Here is an 18,691-nt window from a genome sequence, read left to right as displayed (position 1 = left end):
TCTCCGAGGTATTCGACAATGCATGGCATTATGGCCGAACCTACCACAAATAGTGCAAGGTCATGACCTAGGGTCCTAACACTCGCATGGCAGGTGGTTTTCGGTACAATACATGCATTAGATGTGTGGCCGCGTTGGTCGTCTCATCATCTCCTACAATTTGGCTATATCCATCTTCATCTCTATTAGCTCTTGCCCTGAATCAGTGCCCTTTCCTTTATCCTCAGCACTTGGGCCTAATCTCTTGGTTGGCATTGAAGCTCTCTCGAAATTTCTAGGGCTAGACTCTTATCGATTCGAGCTCCTTGAGTTGGTTGTCCACTCTAATAGCTTCCTCAAAGACCCTTGCCCCAACACGTCTTGCTACAAGCTTGAGTTGCCAGCCAAGGCTTTGTAGAGCTCTTCACTTCCTATTCTGTTAATGAGTACCGTGGACACTGCTCTTTTGGTTGGTCTCTCACCCATAGGGATTCTCTTAAAAAGGCTCCTCACATGGGTCATGTAATCTCGGATGTCCTCTTTCTCTCTCTGCTTGACATTCATAAGTTGCACTAGCAGTTATCAAAGTATCCAGGTTCAGAAAATCTCTTAATGAAGAGATTTTTCAGGCCATTAAAATTGGCTCGCTCAGCAGCATCCAAACTCGTATACTAGGTCCTACCCTTATCGCCTAAGCACATATCAGAAGCTTGCGAACGTTGAGGTAAGATCAGTGAGGCCGTTGGCCTTACAGACCTGCTCGAACTGCTCTATGAAGCTGTACCGGTTGTCGTTCAGCTAGTATCTGTCCACGTGCTTCGCTACTACGAGAACTTTCGATTAGCTCTTGGAACCTTGGCTAACTCCTAACCCTGCCAATAGTGATGTTGCTAATGTTGTAGCACTCTGCTTCGCTACCGTATTATCTAGCAGCCGCTTCATCAAAAGCTCTCTAGCGTGAGGTCTCCTTCTAGTGCTCTCTTGTTCTTTGTCTAATTTCTATCTGCTAGGGCTAGCACTCTCTAGAACTCTCGTATTTCCGTGTTTTGGTGTAAGCTCCTAGTCTGCTGATCCTAGTTGTATGCAACTATGGCTAACAAAGCTTTGTGTGCTAGCTTCTTATCCTCTTCGAGGTCTAGTATGATGTCCTATGTAGGTCTTCTGTGGTATTCTAACCGAGTTTGAGCATCATATTTTCTCACTAATTACTCGATCTCCTTAGGAAGGTCCCTTAGGTCAAGTTCTTCGTTGCTTCCACGACTTGAGTTGCCCTCTTCCATGTCTAAGATGTCATGTTCTGCCAAGCTATCGATTAGGGTGAGGAGGTCAGGTAAATCCACCTCCCCGCTAGTGTCCGTCCTTGTTGTGTCTGGCTTTTCAGTTGGGTTATTCGCTTGGTCCTATGCTTGGGGATTTGATCACCCATCTATGTCTTGAGATCTTCTCTTACTGATGGGTTCCTTCAAATTTTGATGTTAGAGTGAATTTCTTGTTAATTACAAACAGTCCTCAACTTACCCTCACTCTGTGTATGTGTGTGCACTCTTTTCCGTGCATTGTGCACAATCAAGCTTTTAGCTTTTCTTAAGTGTGTTTCGAGTGCTGAAAATTAGAGTGAGTGAGAAAACAAAGTGTCTAAGCGGATCTTGCACTCTCGTTTATGGGTTTGGCCTGATAGGCTTGTATGTTCGCCGTCCTCACTGGTTTATAGGGTTTTTGTTGTGCCTCCCGCTCAGTCAAGATTCATGTGGGGGTCTACAACTCCAGTTGATGCCGCTAATGGGCCGAATCACTAGATAGTCGACTAGCATCATCTTTATGTCCACATCTCACTGATTCTTCTATTCCTTGCACTAGAAAGGTGTTTCAAGTATATGTATGGCCTTCAGAGGTTCGTACAGCCAATATCTAGGTGGGTTTGGTCCGAAATTTAAGAATTTTGGAAAAAATTAGATTCGGCCCAATAGGTCTGAATTGCAGGGGCCGAGTGTCACTCGGATCGGGCCGAATGGCCAAGGGCCAAGTGGAACTGGGCCGAATTGGGACGTCCGAATGACACGTGGCACAAGTGGGCCAAGGCAAAATATGAAGTTCAGATGGGCCGAATGGCCGAGGGGCAAGTGGATGCTATGTCTGAGGGTCAAGTGGCCAAACAGCTGCATATCCGAATATGCAAGGCTAGTTCGAACAGGCCGAATGGCTAAAGACAAGTAGCCGAGGGCCAATTCTTGCCGCTTGAACAAGCCGAATGCAACGCGTTTCTTGTCAAAATGGCGAAAATTTAGACGCACTGAGAGATTCAAGGCTTCATACTTGTCAAGCACTTCTAGATCCTATCTATGGATTAAGGAGAAGGTTTGGATATACCTATAGTGGGCAACAAACTCATCGATGACAAGATCGAAGTGGATCCACGCAATGGATCTCTCTCTCTCTCTCTCTCTCTCTCTCTCTCTCTCTCTCTCTCTCTCTCTCTCTCTCTCTCTCTCTCTCTCTCTCTCTCTCTCTCTCTCTCTCTCTCTCTCTCTCTCTCTCTCTCTCTCTCTCTCAACTAGGGTTTCAAATGAGCTCTCCCTTGGCCTCTTGGCTATTAAACCCCTTCCCGGCAAAAGTCTTGCCACTCCTAAACACTCACTTGTGTCGACCTTAATCCCTTGAGCACTCTTTTTCTCTCTTTTTCTTAATTTGTGTCATGTTTGGGCCTGTTTTACAACAGCAAACCCTACGCTCTTTCAATCTGATTTCTTAATCCTAATCTAATCTAAATGCAACAAGAATCAAAAGCAAAGTAGTGAAATGATTTCTCCTACTCTCATAATCGTGAAACCATCAAAATAACCAAAATACTTACTTGTTTGTGAATATCAAGAAACCCAAAACTTCCTACCTATCTCAAGCTCCAATTTGGGGATGGGACCCTTACTTCGATGCTCGATTTGAAGCATGTAAGTGCTCAAGCTTGAATCCATTGGTCTCGAAAACGGAACCAAAATGTAGAGATGAGCGAGCTCAAGCTTAACTGCCAAGACCCATGGACCACTTATTGTTTCAAGTATTTCAAGTGAGCACTAATAGCTACCTCTCACATAGTCGATGCGCTATCCCTCTCTATGAGTGTAGTGAGCTTACCTTGATGCCCGATTGAGTTGTTTCCTCTCTCAAACACCCCAATAGCTCCACGATTCGTGTTACAAGATCAAGCATCCTCAAGCCTCTTCCTCCAAGATCCATCCTCCATAGCCACACACGAGACGAGAGAAGAGAAGAAAAGAAAAAGAGAGGAGATGGTGGAGGGATTTACCTCCAAGATCCCTCACCCTCACACACTCACTCTCTCACTCACACACTCCCTCCCTCAAGCACTCATAAGAAAGCAAGCAAGAGAAGAGAAGGAGAGAAGAAGAAGAGTCCACTTTGCCACACACCAAAGAATGAGCTCTCATTTACTTTTTGAACTTTATATGCATGCCCTAAAATCCCATGGGTACCCATCCCCTTTTTTACATGACCGGTGATTGTGGCAAGCCCCTCTTTCCCATTCCCTTCTACTTGGCCTATTTCTTTAGCCTATGCCCGTCTACCCTTTTACAATTTGCACAGAAGGGAGCCTAGTGCTCTTTTACAAAAGTTTCGGGGCACCTTTCACTTAAAAATGTGCTTTTGCTTTTAACTTGATTTTAGAGGTCACTCTTGCGCCTTTGCCTGTTCTCCGTCCTGCTTCTTCCATTTCGTCTATATTTTACCTCTTTTTCTTCTGTCTCAAGCTGGGGTTAACACAAAGACATGGTACTCTTATGTAGAGAGACTATATGATATACCGCACTACTAATTCCACACCCTCCAAAGCCTCACCCTACCATGTTCACTTTCTTCACACGATATGGTTTCAATAAAATCGCAAAACTCGAAACATGGGATTTAAGAGAAATTAGTGTGTTTCTTGGGTTTTGTGGATCAAATGATGTTCATATGGTATAAAATTGAATTTGCTAATGGATTACACTTCTCATAAGTCATACAAATCAAAAAAATTAGAAAAATCAATAACTTATATTGAAAAATAAAAAAATCATTAAAAATAATCAAAAGAAGAAAAAAATTAGAAAATTTTAGCTTTTGTGCATAAAATTTTATAGAAAATTTGGAGAATATTTGTGAATATGTAATGAAGGTGAAGCATGAGGATTTGCCTTAGTTTTTCTTTATTTATATATTTGAGTGCATATTTTAGAGCTCATTTCTATGGAAAATTGTCACCTGATATCTTGAAAAACAGATTAAGTGAGGATTATATACAGTCTCTTGAATCCTTTACTGCTTATATTATGAGAGGACTCTGTTGCATTCGTGTTTTGTATGTAAGATGACACATCTTGGGGCCGATCCCTAGGGTGTAGGAGAGCCTAGAGCCACAACATTCTGCTAGGGGGAGCTCTTTTTGTATGTGATTCGAGGTACTAGCCACCTGTATATTTGGATACTCTCTCTGTGGAGTCGGGAAGGGCAAAACCGTTGGGACTGTAATCGATACAAACATGTTATTTATTTAGAGTAGTATGTAACTTCCAAATACTCCTAGCTGCCACGAAGCCGTGAGGATGGTTTGGTGAGCATAGGAGGCTCGACTAGAGCCCTAGAGCCAGTGTTGGGCTCATTTTAGGTCTCAACAGCAGGTGGTGCATTTGCCGAGAGCTGCTAATAAGTAGCGGTTTTTCGAATCTTGGTTTAGTAGAGGGACCAACTGTTTAGTGTATGCTAAAGAGCATTGAAATAGATCTGTTATTTCTTGATAGACACCAGCAAGCCAAGATTCAACGATAAGAGAGAGCTAAAAGGGTTGGACAAAGAGATGAAATCATTAGGAGATATTATTTTAAGTGTATTAGTTGGATATTGCTAAAAAAAAAGAGAGGTTTTGTTGACCCAATTAATATCCTAGTCAGTTCTCAAGGGAAGAAGAAAGCTCTAGCATTCTCTTTTCTTTGAAAAGTCAATCTACTTCGAGTGGGAGTGTAACCCCACTGATATAAACCCGTAGAGCAAACCCGATTGTCATGATGGTACAACCCATTATTGCGATACCTACAGGAATGCCGAATTTGCTAGTCCTAGGTTTTCTCTACCCATTTTTAATGAGTTAGCAGAGGAAGATGCGGAGCTCCACATCAATGAGTTTCAGAAATTAATGTTCAATTGCCAAATTCAGGACAAATGACATCTTATAATGTTTTTCAACATGATTGTGAAAGGAAGAGCTGCAATGTGGTATTATGGCTTGGAAGTTGGAACCAAAACCATAATTGATTTATTATTTGTAGCCTTCAGAAGAGAGTTTACCCTTGAGAGAGGTGGTTAGTATTGGCTACGTGTTTTGAATGTGATATGTCAAGAGCCCATGAGAATGCTCGAGCTTATGGCAAGAAAGTAAAAGAGATGTTTCACAAATTGCAAACCTCTATTTTGATTCCACCTACTGCCCAACTGTAGTACTTTTTACATGGATTAGACTTCAATATCTAAGTGCAATTGAGTAGTGGTGCTCTTGTCAATATAGACACTACTATTACACGAGCCGAAGAGGTAGAGTCGCACTTTTAACAAGTGACCTACGCATCTAGGGTAAACCTAAATTTGAGTCTAGGTCTTGGAAATAATTTGGCATTGACTAATGGAAGTCAAGGAGCAACTAGTATACCTATGACCAGTCTGAATGGAAGAGAAAGCATAATGCAAAATGTACCCATGTTGTCGACCCCTCTTCATGTTACTATTCCAATGGGGCTAGCCAAATGGCTCCACTAAATATTGAAAGCCAAATGATGAAACCTAATCGCATGCCAATTAATTAGTGGCAAGACCGATCCCTAATCAAGTGGTTAAGCCAATTGAACGACAAGTGAATGATCACGGTTATGAGTCTAGTGCGTCAAATATTCTTGGCAAAGTTAAGAACATGATGAAGCATTATACCGATATAACAGAATAGTATAGACAAATAGTCATGGATGTTAATTTTCTAAAGAAGCAGCAACACCTTTTGTTCCTATTGTTTAAAGATTGTGATTTAAAAAGAAAAAGAAAGTTCGGGCAAATTTGTGATATTAAGCTAAACTAAATAAATTCTTAACTCAATCAAAATAAGACTAATTTTTTAATCACGGCATGCTACCATTGTACCATTGTAAAAGCATAAACCATAACAAAAAATGCTAACAAAAAAGAATGTAATTCACAATCTACTCAAACATCATGCCCCTGAAGCTCTAAAATGTCATAGAATGCCTATCCATGTATGAGCAAAACCTAGAATCAACCATGGGGCTCAGAGCGAGTCCTACATCAATGAAATAGAATTGTTGCATGAAAACAACTTTGTCATACTACTTGCTTGATGGGCCTATATATCTATATTTAAGTGCATTCATGAAACATGTTGCAATGTGTGGTGCATAGAGAGAGAGAGAGAGAGAGAGAGAGAGAGAGAGAGAGAGAGAGAGAGAGAGAGAGAGTGTGTGTGTGTGTGTGTGTGTGTGTGTGTGTGTGTGTCATCGACTAACTTGCAATGACACATGAACTAAATTGTGGTCTAAAAGAATAGAATAGTTAAGAATGTGATGTAGTTGAAACACAAACATCCCAAAATCTTAATAAGAGGCAAAGATGGCCTATATATATATATATATATATATATATCATAAGTTATAACCTTAGCTCAATTTGGATTCTTACTCTTAAGGTACTCATTATAAAAATACTAGACTATCCCTCACCTTTTTATCAATAAATCTAATCTTATCTTAATATTTGGTGTGATCTTCTCTTAAAATGTTAGAAAGCTTTTACTATTGATCAATATCTATATAAACCTTAGGTATATGACAATGTGGCAAATGTTTCTATATATATTCCAAAACTTATAAACATTGGGATAAATTTAATATATTTCTTTGAATATTCTTTCATATAAATGGTGCAAGAGCCTTCATAACCTCAATGTATCTTAGAAATGTGGATGAATAAAAAATCTCAAAGTTGAAACTCCTCCTCCTCAACTTTTCCAAAAAAAAAAAAAAATCATAAGGACGTAAAATTTTAGCCTATTGGTGAATAGTAGCCACTAAAGGAATACTTAGGGAACATGGATTATTTTAACATGTTTAAGTATCCATCATGCAACCTATAAGAACATTACCTCCTTTTGCATTTATCTTGAGTTTATCCTCTTTCAACTTATTACGAAGGAACTTAAAATGAAATTCTCTTTCTATGTAAATCTAATCGATATGAGTAGCAACAAAAAGAACGACGCTTATCATATTAAAAACACAATGGGATCAAAGGATGTGAAAAAGAGTAATAATCAGCACAATTGAGCATGCACATAAATCGTGAACAATGCAAATGAAAGCATGCAAAGGAAATTGAAAAATCAAAAAGACTAGTTCTTCTTTGGATTCGTGAAAACACTTATATTGAAATATCTACCAAGCTAGCTTCTTGCAACCTCACTTGAAATTTGACACCAACTTTATAATGAAAATATCATTTCCTTCCATGTTTATACTTCAATCCTCCAAGTTGTTCAATGTGTATATCAAAGAAAACACATTAAGAGTTACTCACAAGCATCGTAGCATATGCTTCCTATCTTTACTCCTAATCTTAAAAAACTTAGTGGTCCTTGGTCCTCGCATTCTATGCCAGCTTGGGATTTCCAAGGACACTTTTCATCTTGTACACCGTTTTCATGGCAAAGCTTTCTTGTCCTGAGGCAGTGCAACCAAATTCCAAGTCATATTCTTGTACAAGGAGTATCTCAGACTGCACAACCCTCTCCCAGGGGTGACTGTCACCCCTACACATAGCCTCATCATAGGTGAGAGGCTCTCTTGCATATGTAACCAAGACATAATGCATCGAGGACTCAAATCTATCAGGTGAACGTCTCTCTAATAGACCGTCTCACCAAACTTGAAACAATGCTCTAAGGATTATCAAGGTTCACCGAAATCGAGTGTACATGCATTTGTATGAGTGCATAGCATTAACGACATTTTAAACTTGAGATTTCCTACCTAGTATACATAAGGAATACCATGAAATAGCCTTTATTCAACATCCAAAGATTCCATTTCATGCATGGCCTAAGACTACCAATCAAGATATTTTGAGCATTCAAGAGAAACACATGAATTATCATTGCAATCAGTCTCAAATTGAGACAAATCACAAAACTCAAGCATTGAAATGTAATATATAAGATTATCTAAATATACATACAAAACAAGAAACTAATGATTTAAGTCTTTGAGATATGCCTAATACAATATTAATTATTCAATTAAACCAAGAAATTCAACCTACTAAGCATAGCATAAATTCATTACCATCGATGTTTTGAATAAGTTAAGCTTGACAGTACATGTTTATAAACAACACTATAACAAATACATTCATCAAAACTACATAACATTTAGGACTAGCAAGGAAGTATTCAAATTAGCTATTCCCATTTTGAACAATCATGTACTTAGTATGACTTTTTTCGACAATACCACTCTTGAATTTTTAATATGATCTAACATGAACTTCATTGTGCCCTTAATGTAAGGTACATCATGATACATGCCCCTACTCATCGCCATTATTCTCTTGTTAACCAACATACACTTTTATTATTTTGTATATTTGTTGAGGGAGAGTTGGAAGCATAAAATGAGAATTTCAAGAGGTGATATGCACATAAATAAACAAGTATTTGCACCAAACACTCCATTTGCATTTAGTTTGACCTCAAAGGCTCAACTTGTGAGGTCTTTAGGATAAGATCCATAGCCCATTAGTAATATCTATTACATAAATACATGCATCAATAATTAATTCTTATTCAAACATTTCGGCCCTCGATATTTTGAGTAGTATCTTGAGTTTTAGGAGTTTCATAAGTGATACACTGCCTCAAGATACTATTCCTACTAGCTATTTTTTCCCCACAAAAATCATGTCTTGACTAAGATACAAGAATATTAGCTCACATTCAGTGTCCTACATGATACTTTGGTACTACTAGCTCACGTTCAATCTCATAGATGTATATGTTGTACATGTCTTTCAATAGTGAAAGTATATGTTGTACATGGCTGTCAACATTTCTTCGATCTGCTTGAAACAAGACACTATCTCAAGATGTGGATTAAGCATTGTTCATTATAATTATAAGTATAATGAAGACGAGGATTTGAGAAATCCATGAGAGGAAAGAGAAGCTTGACCTAGGCAAGTACATTGACCTCAAGTCGAAACCCAGGTTAGTTGAGTTCATGATGTCATATGCATACAGTATACTTGGATTCTTTCCACTGGTTCAAGCTCGCATATAACGGTTGTTCACATAAGGGTCGTCTTTCTCCTCTTGACGCTTTTTCAGACTGCATTTCAATACCAAGGAAAGTCTCCATGAGCAACAAACAAGAAAGCATAAGGTAGGTTGATCAACAAGAACTTTCCATACCGTGCATTACGCTCCTCTTTGGCCTCCAGGACTTCTACTTCTTCTCTCGTCAGTATCTCCACCACCGGTTCAAAGAAGTCCCACTCGGTTCTTTTTCTGCGAGGTCAGAAAATCCATGGTCCCTTTTCTGTTTTTTAAAACAATCCTCATAATTGCAGAAAGAATGGCAAGATAGAATTTCCCTATATCAAGAGAATTGCTACCACTCACCCACCTTACAGCACTGCTCTTGCTGCTTGATCGTTTCATAAGCTCAAAAGCAGAAGTTGCCTTGCTGCATGATTTTTTATGCACGAGTATTATTACAGAAGGAACACTTACCTATTGATTGCTTTGACTTGCAAAGCTTAAAGAAGAAAAAGTACCCATTAATTACTTCTGATGAACAGCAAACAATGGAAGAAACATAAATATTGATTAGTTTTGATGTGCAAGAGTTAATAGAAGAAACAATAGCTGGAGTACTACCTGGACTGACTAAAATCCAAAGCCCAATCCCGGCGCATTTTCTTGCTCACACGTGTCTCCCTTCCTGAAGATATACTCTGAACTACAATCTGCAAAAAAAACTCAAAAGTTCCTTGACGCACCACAATAAAGCTACCATCTGTTTACAATGGAAGAGTTGGTACCTCATACAGCTGTTCACGAATTGCTACAGCAATAGCGGGCTGATGTTAAAATAATAGATTATCAGCTCTCTCTCTCTCTCTCTCTCTCTCTCTCTCTCTCTCTCTCTCTCTCTCTCTCTCTCTCTGTTGTACCAAATAATTAGTTAGATGTACAAACAGCTGGTATTAGTTAGATGTACAAACAGCTGGCTGGCCAGCATGCATAGTAGTGTGAACTCGAAGGGGGATGTAACTTCCTGAAGCCCACATCGTGTAAGAACATGCAGATAACCTCAAAACATGGATCACACACATCACACATAAGAGAAAACACCTACCTATATAATAGAACTCACCTCCCATAATAATAAGACTCTAATGCACCCATGATGACCACAAATTCCAACTGTCCAACCAAAGATGAAGGCATTCTACCACAACAAATGTGCTGAAGCCCAATCCAACACAAGAAATACAAAAGGGACAATGTTGTGGCTGAATTGTGCCAGCCCAACAATTCTCCTTGGGAACCATGCATGACTAGTCTTTTGTAGTGTTGCAGAAGTTCTTTCAAGTGCACCAACCTTACACTTCAGGAAAGACCAGATCCGCAGCCTTCACAACCAATATGGGAGAATCCATTCTTGCCCAGAGGAGGTAATGGAGCTCGCCATTGATTTCTATTGGTAGCTCTTCCAACAAGAGGCTATCCTGACTAGGTTTATGCAATGTAGACAACTGGTTTGGGACTGCATCATATCCCTCATCACAAGGGACATAGGATGGTCTCTCATTGCCCTTATCACAGAGGGGATAGCCAAGTCATTCCATACACAAGATGGGCAGAAATGCCCTGAAGAGGATGGGTTGTCTAGAGCTTTCTTCTTTGCATTTTGGAAGGTGGTGAAGGACCCCATGATTCCGGCATGTAAGGAGATATTCAGCTCTGGCAGGCAACATGTCAATAGGTCTAGTTAGTATCCTTCAAAAGCGGGAGACTGCTTGGAGCTATCCCGATGGAGACCAATCACCTCATTGTCAATGGCCTATAAAGCACTGGCCAAGATGATTGGCAATAGGCTCCACCCCATCCCCCTAGAAATCATTAATGAAACTCAAATAGGTTTTATCCAAGATAGGAATAAATTGGATAATGTGTTCACCTTCTTCAAGGCCACTGAGTGGGCATAGCACACTGGTTAGAGGTGTTGGGTTTGACTCACGCCTACGCTCACAAAGGAGTGCCAATGATCCGCAGTAGAACATTGGGGCACTTTTTACTCTCCGTAAGAGAGGTCTTTTCCCCCGTGTACTTTGTACTTCACTTACACACTTGGAATCTGATCGTGTGTCAAGCTGTGTCTACACTTTCACTCTCTCTACTGTCTACACTGTGTTGAGCTGATAGCTGCCATCTCCTTCTTCAACATTTGGTATTAGAGCTCGAAGTTCGTCAAGCTAGCCCACTCCACCAGATCCTCGTCAGCTCTCCACTAATTGGAGCACCAGCCATCGCCGCCGCTACTTGGACCTGTCCAGCAGTGCCACAGCTGCCTCCCACCCACCATCCTATAGTGCCATCTGCGATGTCAGCCTGTCTTGCACTGCCCCAATCCCTGCCTCCTGCTTTGCCTGCTCCCCCTGCCCTGCTGTGCTGCCTGCACCTACCACCCCTGCCTCTCGCCAGGGCAGCCAGCTCCGCTCTGTTTGCCAACCTGCCCCCTATGCGCCACCAACTCCACCACCAGCTCCAACACCAGCTTCTACTGATCCTCTAGGTTGCCGCCACCAATCTCGGCAATTCTGGCATCCATCCAGCTCATCTCAGGGGTGGTAGGTATATTTTATCATTTTATTCGGGAAATCAAAGCTACAGCAAGGGGCTTTTGCAAGAAAGGTGCATTTCTGCTTTAGCAAGTGCTTTTGGGCACAAATCGCAAAAATTTCTAGGAATTTGGGTCAGAAAATTTTGGGGCTTTTGGATTTTTCGTGCTACTGAGCCCTATCCATGCATTGGACAGCGTGCTATTTGCTGAAATCTATGGAAATTTCAGCACATTGAACACTAGTAATCAAGTATGATAGTTTTGTTAATTACAACTCGGTGTTTGCTGTAATTTCTGGAGAAGGGAAAGGGCAGTCAATCTAGGAATGCTCCATAGAGTTCAAGGAGTCCAGGCACTTCACAAAACAACAAAAAGCAAGGGATTGTTTTGGGGGGTGGGGGGGAGGGGGCGCCCACACATGCAAGCCAAGAAGGGCAAGTGCCATTATTGTAAAAAGCCAAGTCACTACATCACAAAATGCAAGAAATGCATTGCCAAGGAGGAATCTAGGATGTCTATTTCTGATACACCTTTTATTGCTACTGCTACATAGTCCGTGTCATTTGTTATTGACCGTGACTACTGTTTTTACACTTGCAATTATGATTCTTCTTGGGCAGATAGTGCATTCAACTCTACAGAGGATGCTAGCACTTGGTTCTTTGACAGTAGTGCTTCTAAGCACATTACATCCCGCAGGGATTTGTTTACCACTGTTGTTGCAGCTCTTATTGGCAAATCTATGCAATATGCCAACAATGCATCTTCTCCTATTAGAGGTGTTGGAGAGATTGTCTTGAAAGCCATTGATGACTCTACTCTCTATTTGCAAGATAAATTATATGTGCCAAGAATAAAGAAGAATTTGTTGCCCATTTCTTCTTTAGCAAAGTATGGAATGCAAGTCACATTTGATGATGACAAATGCATGGTCAAGGATAAGGAATTCTTGACTTTGGTATTGATTGGCACATTATATCATGCACTCTATGAGTTAGATGCTCATTCGATTGATCAATCAGTCTATTTGGCATCTACTACTACTCTTGCTATGTCACAAGCAAAGTTATGGCATTCTCGCATGGGATATATTAACTATGGCAATCTGATGCTTACACAGCATACTCAGATGCTAGATGGTTTAGCTCTCTTGGAGAGACCTGAGTATATTTGTGAGGGATGCATTTTGGGAAAAATGCATTGGTTCTCTTTTCCTCGTGATGTTTCTTTTAAGGCAACAGCCAGGTTGCAAACTGTGCATTCAAATGTATGTAGGCCCATGCAAACAAAGTCATTGGGTGGATGATATTATTTCGTCACCTTCACTGATGACTTCACTCGCTTTTGTTGGGTTTATTCATTGGTGAAAAAGTCAGAAGTGTATGATACATTTTTGGCTTTTATTGCACTTGTGGAAAATCAATTTGACTATTGGATTAAGACTCTCTATTCAGACCGAGAGGGGAAATACGTCTTCTTTGATGAATAATTTTTTGAAGCAAAAAGGCGTTGCACGTCAATATTATACTGCATATACTCCACAACAGAATGGGCTTGCAAAAAGGAAGAATCAATCACTCATGAAAATGGCTAGATGTATGCTGAAAGCTAAAAATCTACCACACGGTTTTTGGATGGAAGCAATTATGTATGCTTGTCACATTTTGAACAGGTGCCCTACCAAGGCATTGAAAAATGTCACATCTTTTGAGGCTTGGAACATCCATAACCCTTCACTTGGTCACTTTCGTACTTTTAGGTATCTTACATATGCTCATATTCCAATATTGAGAAAGAGGTTAGATAAGACTCTCAAGTGCATATTTGTGGGGTACAATAGTGAAAGCAAAGGGTACAGATTGTATGATCTTGTTTCCAAGAAAGTCATTGTCAGTAGGGATGTGATTTTTGATGAAAAATCAGAATTATCTCTCGTTGGCTTTGGCACATATCCGGCTACAAATAATGTGTTTGAAGGACTGCTACCTATTTCTTTTGGCGATACAGTTGGAGCTTCATTAAATGAACAAAATGTTAAACCAACTACTCCATTAAACATGTAGAAATTCAGCCTATGGCTAATCTAAATATTCAGCAAGATGCTGAACTTGAGGTTTATCAAGAGCCTATACAAAATCAAGAGGCTAGACAAATGCCTAAATGGTACTTGCAAACTTTAAAAGATAATCGTTTGGATGCTCCTCTTGCAAGTTGTACTAGAAGATAAGCACGTCTGCATGATCATGCTAATACAATGGAGTTTGTTATGGCAGCAAACACACTTGGTGATGAGGAGCCTGATTCTTTTGAGGATGCACAACAAAGTGTACATTGGATGGCAACAATGCAAGCTGAATTTGATTCTATCTTGAAGAATCAAATATGGGATTTAGTTACCTTGCCTGTTGGAAAGAAAGCCATTGGTACTAAATGGATTTATAAGCTAAAAAGAAAAGCGGATGGATCCATTAATAAGTACAAAGCCAAGCTTGTGGCAAAAAGCTATGCACAAAAGCCATTGGTACTAAATGGGTCTATAAGCTAAAAAGAAAAGCGAATGGATCCATTGATAAGTACAAAGCCAAGCTTGTGGCAAAAGGCTATGTACAAAAAAAGGGCATTGATTATGAGGAGACATTTGTTCCTGCATCCCATGTGACCACCATTACGTGTATGGTTGCTTTGGCTGCCCTTTATGGTTGGATTGTGCACTAGCTTGATATTAAAATTGCATTTTTACATGGGGAACTTCAAGAAGAAGTGTATGTTCAACAGCCTATAGATTTTGCAGTTGACGAATCCAAACACTTCGCATGCAAGCTGAAAAAGACTTTGTATGGTTTAAAGCATGCTCTACGAGCTTAGTACACAAAAATTGATGCCTTTTTACTCAGCCAAGGATTCATTAATAGCCCATCAGAGTCTACTCTTTATGTATGCAAAGAGGGGGGATCCTTGCTAGTCATTTGTATTTATATGGATGATCTTCTACTCAGAAGGACACATGCCGATCAGATTTCAGCATTCAAGAAAAATTTGCAGCAAACTTTTGAAATGTTAGATTTGGGACCTTTGCATTACTATTTGGGCATTCAGTTTATTCATAATGCCAGAGTCATTGCATTGTCCGTCCAAATATATTGGTAAACTCCTTGAGAGATTTGGCTTTCAAGATTGCAAGCCAGTTAGCATACCGATGGAGACTGGACTCGAGTTGTCTTTGCATGATGACAATGATTTGTTTGACATTCATACATATATTGCAGCAATTGAATATCTCATTTATTTATGCAACACAAGGCCAAATATTCAATCTGCAATTTCAGCCCTAAGTAGATATATGCACAGCCCACGCATGTCACATTGGCAAGCTGTGAAGCGTGTTTTTCGTTACTTGCAGGGCATCATGACTCTTGGATTGCTTTATGCCAAGGAAGGACCGCTACAATTACATGCTTACAGTGATTCCGATTGGGCTAGTGATTTTGATTCACATCACTCTACAAATGGAAATTGTTCCTTTCTTGGCTCATCTTGTATTTCTTGGCTTAGCAAGAAACAATCCAGTGTTGCCACATCGTCTTGTGAAGCCGAATACAAGGCAGCTCTCACTACTACAATTGAATGTGTATAGCTGAGACGTTTGTTGGCTAATCTTAATGTATCTGTCACGGAGCCCACTCCTTTGTTTACTAACAGTGAGAATGCCATTGCAATGGCATGAAACCCAGTGTTTCTGCATATACAAAACACATAGAGATACATTATCACTTTGTTAGAGAGGGGTTACATGTAGGAGATATCAGCCTTATCTACTATCCTACCAAAAACAATGTGGCAAATATCTTCACCAAAGCTCTTTCTCACAACTTTGAAACATTTCGCAATGCTTTAAATTTGATCTCCTTTGGTGGATGATCCTTATAAGCTCATCACTTTTCACTCCAAGGGGGTTTGTTGGGTTTGATTCACGTCTACACTCACAGAGGACTATCCATGATCCGCAATAGAACACTAGGGCACTTTTTACTCTCTGCAAGAGAGGCTTTTTCTCCCAATCACATTAATCTCTATTTATGTGTTTATGTTACACAATTCAATCACTTACTACACTTTACACACTTTTAAGTGTGAAAGCACCTTAAGGCACTTACACAACTGTAAGGTCTAAGGGTTGCACTTTGTATTTCACTTACACACTTGGAATCTAATCGTGTGTCAAATTGTGTCTACACTTTCACTCTCTGCTCTGTCTACACTGTGTGTTGAGCTGATAACTGCCATCTCCTTCTTCAACAAGAGGATGGTCATGCTTCTTGTGGACTTAGAGAGCTCTTATGATAGACTGGATTGGGACTTCTTAGAGGGTATTCTAGGACAGTTGGCCTCTCCCAGGGGTGGATCAGCAATATGTCTACACTATACAAGTCAGCCACCAGCAAGGTACTCATAGAAGGACAAAGTGGAGTTGAGTTCTGATTGAAGAGGTCCATCCACCAAGGTTGTCCTCTAGCCCCCTACCTCTTTCTACTCTTTGTGGAGACAATGCCCTATTTCCTTTGCTCGAGAGTGAGCAATCTACATGGCCTTAGGCTACCTGTGAGGAATAAGACTAAGTTGATAGACTCAGTATCCTTATGACATGGCCCTTTATGTCAAGGATAATGAGTTGATACTAGAGAGAGTTAAATTGACATTGGAGGTGTTTTACACAATTGCAAGTACTCAAAACAACATGGATCCACATTCCAACATTGGAGGTTTTCTTACGGATTCACATTCCAACATGGAGTGGGACATCCACTTGGGTTTCAAATGAGTGAGCAAGGGCAAACTGATCGATATTTTGGTTTTCAAGTGGGACTTCACATTACTCCAACCTCTGACTTGCATCCATCCCATATCCTATGAGTCATTGCTTGACCTCTACATACCATGAAGTCACATATGCTACCTAAGCTAGCTACCCAATAACCTCAAAGGCTCTCCTAGATAGTCTACCTGGATGCATGTCACGCACTTTATATATGAAGCTGATGGTCTAAAAAAGGGCCTCCACCATCATGGGGGTTACAACAAACCCGGCTCTAATGATCTCATGTGGTATTGATGGTTCCATCCCATATCTTGTGAGCCACTATTTGACCTCTACATACCATGATATCTCATGTATTGCCTCAACTAGCTACCCAATAACCTCAAAGACTCTCCTAGATAGTCTACTTGGATGCATATTGTGCACTTTATATATGAAGCTAATGGTCTAAAAAAGGACCTCCATCATCATGGGGGTTACAACAAACTCGGCTCTCATGATCTCATGTGGATTGATGGTTTGCTACGGATCATCCCTGAGGGCATGATAATCTATGGTCTCTCAACCTGTGTATAGATATATAGCCATGCTAGGGGTCCAAATAGATATACCATAAATCATGGCTAGTGTGACCAATGTATCAAATAGCCACCTCCATGTGCGAGACTCCTAGACATGTGCTTGGTAAAAGTGCCCATCATGGCCAATCTTACATATCCTAATATAAATCAATCTCTAGCTGTTTGTCCCATGGATCTCCCACCGAATGCAGTTAATGTGACCCCTAAGTAGACATATGAGTCCATAACCTCCACATGTCCTGTCCCTAAAGTGAAGGCCAATCTCCTCCTCACAAGGACTAATGTGTGAAGATCATAATCTTCGTTTTTCAAATATTATTTATCGATCTATGCGATGTGCAAAAGTCATGAACACCATGGAGATGTTGTAGACCCTCCTATGACTCTCAAAGACTAGAACAATATTACCAATATAAAGCATAATAGAGACCAATACAACTGTTGTCTCCACCCTGTCACCTCCTCATGTGATGTGGTCTTCTATCTCGTCAACATAGAGTCCAAAGAGTATGGGGGAGAGGGGACATCCCTACTTGATAGCTACTAATTTAGAGCCATTTTTACGACATTTTGTATGCAAAATAGATGGTTCTATTAATGTATTACACACAACATGTTCCATAAAAATTAATACAAAGACAAGCTTTGCATAGTATTTGCATGCCATACCAACTTCTCCCATGGGTCCCATCTCATCCTCTCTCATGCCTAGACAAAATGCCATGTCCGTGGAGATAAAGTTAGCTCACACCCCCTATTATCAAAGAAGATTAGCACATGCTGATCTTTGATTTTGCCCCATGCTCTATATAACTCAGTACCATCATGATTGGACTAATCATTAATAACATTTGCCACCAATCCACCCGATGTTTTGGCCTTCTCTCCCTTAGGATCTCCCTAATTTTTTTATTATCCAGCTTGTTGCCTATTGGGGCATTCCTTAGTGATATGACCCTCTTATTCACAAACAAAGCATTTATTTGCAGCCCTTAATACCCTACGTTGTGCAACTGATTTCCAACCCTGTCCTTGCTGTTTTGACCTCATTTCAACCTGTTTTTCAAATCTGCCCCATTTCTCAACCTTTGATAACTTCTTATTCAACTTCTCTCCACCGTATTTGAAGCCTGAATGAAACCAAATCTTTCCCCCGCAACAATGCATCAACTGTAGCAACAGTTTCTATGACCTTAGACATGCTAGACACTGGATTTTATGCAAAAATCCCTAATGTCTTTTGGCAGCCCATGTACATACTTTTCCACTTGCTCATGAAGAGGAACCAAATGATAAGAAATAATTGGCAGCACAGCATCCCAAAACTTCTTATATTGTTCCAAATTCTTGCATTGCATTGCATCAAG

At 40.2% G+C, this 18,691-nt stretch overlaps 1 protein-coding gene across 3 annotated transcripts in view; it reads right to left on the bottom strand.

Annotated features, from left to right (window-relative positions):
* Window positions 1–8,829: 8,829 nt before the first annotated feature.
* Window positions 8,830–18,691, bottom strand: part of BSH (transcription regulatory protein SNF5, putative (BSH)) — a 65,325-nt gene continuing 55,463 nt past the window's right edge. Inside the window, exons 7-12 of one of the 3 annotated variants that reach the window (XR_015689652.1) lie at window positions 10,123–10,161; window positions 9,959–10,047; window positions 9,705–9,764; window positions 9,491–9,586; window positions 9,252–9,407; window positions 8,830–9,138 (exon numbers count right to left, since the gene is read on the bottom strand). Coding sequence is in view for 1 of the 3 variants with exons in the window: in XM_087672333.1 (XP_087528459.1) it covers window positions 9,344–9,407; window positions 9,491–9,586; window positions 9,705–9,764; window positions 9,959–10,047; window positions 10,123–10,161 (348 nt within the window). In the remaining 2 variants the exon portion in view is untranslated. Of the gene's footprint in view, window positions 9,408–9,490; window positions 9,618–9,704; window positions 9,765–9,958; window positions 10,048–10,122; window positions 10,162–18,691 lie in introns of all 3 variants that reach the window. The other 2 variants (XR_015689653.1, XM_087672333.1) reach the window with 2 other exon arrangements.

Source organism: Lygodium microphyllum, chromosome 30 (genome assembly GCF_053477565.2).
Source record: "Lygodium microphyllum isolate KBCC chromosome 30, Lygodium_microphyllum_v1.1.10, whole genome shotgun sequence".
In the NCBI taxonomy this organism is placed as follows: domain Eukaryota; kingdom Viridiplantae; phylum Streptophyta; class Polypodiopsida; order Schizaeales; family Lygodiaceae; genus Lygodium; species Lygodium microphyllum.
The sequence above is the reverse complement of the archived record's forward strand: the minus strand, read 5'-3'. Positions and strand labels throughout refer to the sequence as shown.